This window comes from Phodopus roborovskii, unplaced genomic scaffold (assembly GCF_943737965.1).
Source record: "Phodopus roborovskii unplaced genomic scaffold, PHOROB, whole genome shotgun sequence".
Taxonomy (NCBI): Eukaryota; Metazoa; Chordata; class Mammalia; order Rodentia; family Cricetidae; genus Phodopus; species Phodopus roborovskii.
The window spans coordinates 279,738-282,753 of NW_026125941.1; the positions used below are offsets into that span (position 1 = coordinate 279,738).

The 3,016-nt window shown below is 51.5% G+C and overlaps 1 protein-coding gene across 1 annotated transcript; it reads left to right on the forward strand.

Annotated features, from left to right (window-relative positions):
• Nucleotides 1–785: 785 nt before the first annotated feature.
• Nucleotides 786–1,637, forward strand: LOC127218086 (spindlin-2). Its single transcript, XM_051179085.1, has one exon. The coding sequence runs from the start codon at nucleotides 786–788 to the stop codon at nucleotides 1,593–1,595; it is 810 nt and encodes a 269-aa protein (XP_051035042.1). The 3' UTR covers nucleotides 1,596–1,637.
• The last annotated feature ends 1,379 nt before the right edge of the window (nucleotides 1,638–3,016 follow it).

Below are 3,016 nucleotides of genomic sequence, written 5' to 3' on the forward strand. Positions count from 1 at the left end.
TGTCCCGCCACATTTCCAGAGATCCCGGGCGGCAGACTAGCACTCAGGCGGGCTGGTGGTTCCTCTCTCTAGGCTGTAGTGAGCACAGCCTAGTCTGGGCGCCTTCGCCGCTCACTTTTAACGGAGGCAGCAGCAAAGTGTCGGATCTCCCGAGTACAGAGCCCTGGAACCGCGCAACAGGACGCCCGGCCAAACTAGCTCCTAGGTGGGCGCCAGGCAGGAGCGGTGTGGGAGGGGACGGGCCAGCGGGAGAAACAGAGTAGCTGTGGGAACTTGGCACGCAAGGGGAGAAAGACCTGGGCAGCATTAGGAGCCAGGCACAGATTCCGAAAAGAGCTCCGAGGATCCTGGGGGTGAGTACCAGGAAGCGGCCTGGGTCTGCAGCCTGGACCTTGAGCACCAGCGGCAGGCATGGTGGAGGAAGAGAGGAACTTTACAGCACTTCTCTCTGTTCTCCAAACAGGTTAACGCCCATGGCCTGGGGAGTGGGGTGGGGGTGGGGAAGAAGGGTGGGGCAGGGTGCAGGTAGGGACCTGGGCTCAGGCTACTGTGAGCCTAAAGCTTCTGGTGACTGGGAGTTCCTAAACCTGCTGGTTATCCACCATCCTGAAGGGGCTCAGGAAAACTAGAAGCACACAGCACAGCAGCAGGTGCCCAGCCAGGTTTGTCCTCAGGCTTCTTGGGGGTGGTTAGGGACCAGCGCCTGGTGCTGAAGCTTCCAACCAGGAGAAGTTGGTCATTTGTCCCTTAGCTAACAAGCTCTTCCTTTTTCCCCCTCCTCAGCCATGGACCCAGGACCCAGCACCAGCGCCCAGTATTCCAGGACCCAGGAGGCCAAAGGGCGGCCCAACAGGCTCCCTAAAGGAGCCAATGGCCATGAAGCTGCCAAGGATGCTGGTCCGATCGAGAAAAACGCTGCACAGGAGATGCCAAACAGCAGATCTTCATCCCTCGCCCAAAATAACATCGTGGGCTGCAGAATTTCTCACCACTGGAAGGAAGATAATGGGCGCATCACCCATTGGAAGGGAATTGTTCTGGATCAGATTGCTATAAAACCCTCTCTCTATTTGGTGAAATATGATGGTATCGACTGTGTGTATGGATTGGAACTTCATAGAGATGAGAGGATATTGTTCCTTAAAGTTCTGTCTGACCAGGTAGACACATCCCATGGCCCTGACCCTATCCTTGCAGATACCATCATAGGCAAAGCAGTAGAACACCTCTTTGAGGGAGAACATGGCTGTAAGGATGAATGGAGGGGGATGGTCCTGGCTCAAGCACCAGTCTTAAAGGCCTGGTTCTATATCACCTATGAAAAAGATCCAATCCTATATATGTACCAGCTTCTGGATGATTTTAAAGAGGGTGACCTCCGTATCATTCCACACTTGGATGAGGCTCCTCCACCAGACTTGGATCTGGAACTTATGGATGGTCTCATAGGAAAACATGTGGAATACGCCAAAGATGATGGCTCCAAAAGAGTTGGCATGGTGATTCACCAAGTTGAAGCCAAGCCCTCTGTATATTTTATCAAATTTGAGGATGACTTCCATATCTATGTCTATGACCTGGTGAAAAAGATATGATTGATTGGTAAAGTCATGCCACAACTGTTGAAATAAAGTTGTAATTTCTAGATATGCAGAGGCATATGAGTGTGTTGGAAGCTCACAGTGAGCTTAACGGTTGTTGTGCTGAGAAAGACACATTTCTGTGGGTAAGGCATGCTGTCTGAGCAGTTTGCCTTGTGGAAAAGACTGGGTGTGTTATGATGGGTGGAGCAGGGAAGGATGGAACAGCTGTCAATTCAGCCCATGAGAGAAATGAGCTCGTATCAAAGTCAGTCATCTAAAAATGGAATGGGAATTAGCTGGTCAGGTCTTGGGGGGAGGACGAGAAGGAACTGGAGATGGGCTGTGGAGGAGGGGGCAGGAGGAGGTGACTGCCTAGGGACAGGTGGAGTGTAGCCAGAATGAAAGAGAGGCCAGAATGAGGGGAGGGACAGAGTGAAGGAAGAAACATGGATTGGGATGGGAGGGACAGAGGGAGGGAGGGAGGGAGGGAGGAAAGAAGGGAGGCAAAAGAGTGAAGCTTACTGGCCCATTCAGGCAATCACAAAACCAGAAGGACTCAGTAGAAGAATACATGTGTACCAGCATGAAAGAGGTACTCAATAACAGTACTCAAGGTCTGCTCCCCAGGGAGGACCCTAATGACAGAGGCTCTGGGACTTGGGAGGCCAAGATATGTATAGGAGATAGAGGCACTTGAAGGATGTAGATGTAGAAGGAACAATTCCAGGAAGATTGGCTTTCTGGGTCATCCACATTCTTCTGGCTGGCTGTCCATGGTGGCAGTGGTTACCTGGCAAACAAAGGAAAAGGGTTGGAGGGTCACTGAAGGGCCTTTCTATGGGACTACTGGGACAGTGAAACCCAATTGCCTACCAGACTGGCCTGGTTTCAGAGAGTCTGACACAATCTGAGCCCTAAGCAAATTATTAAGAGTTCCAGGCTAACTCTGGGCACAGGGTAAACACTTCCTTTGGGAAAATGGATCCTTGGTGAATCCTGGAATGGCAGCTATGTCACACCGTCCTTCCTCTTGCTGGAAGTCCTTGCGCTCCTAGGGGGCGGGGGCATCTGATGATTGTGCCTCATGTCTCCATGCTATAGAGAGAACTTAGCAGTCCATGCTCTGTCACAGCTGCCTGAAGCCACAGGTGGCTCCATTCAGTGTCCAGGCAAAGGGAAACTGCCCTTCTTTAGGCCTATCATTCCAGTTAGATTCCCTGCAAAGCCTGTAGCAAATGATACCTTCTGGTCCCTACTAACCAAACTAGCTCCCCCTGCCTTCTTAAACTCAAAGCCTACCCTGATGGAGATGTCTTGTGTGGGCTGGGAATTGTGGCTTTGCCTAAGTAGTTCCTTAGGCTGTACACTGCCATGTGGAAGGGCTGTCATTTGTGGGAAGAGGAATAGCAATGGCAATAAAGGGCCTCACAACT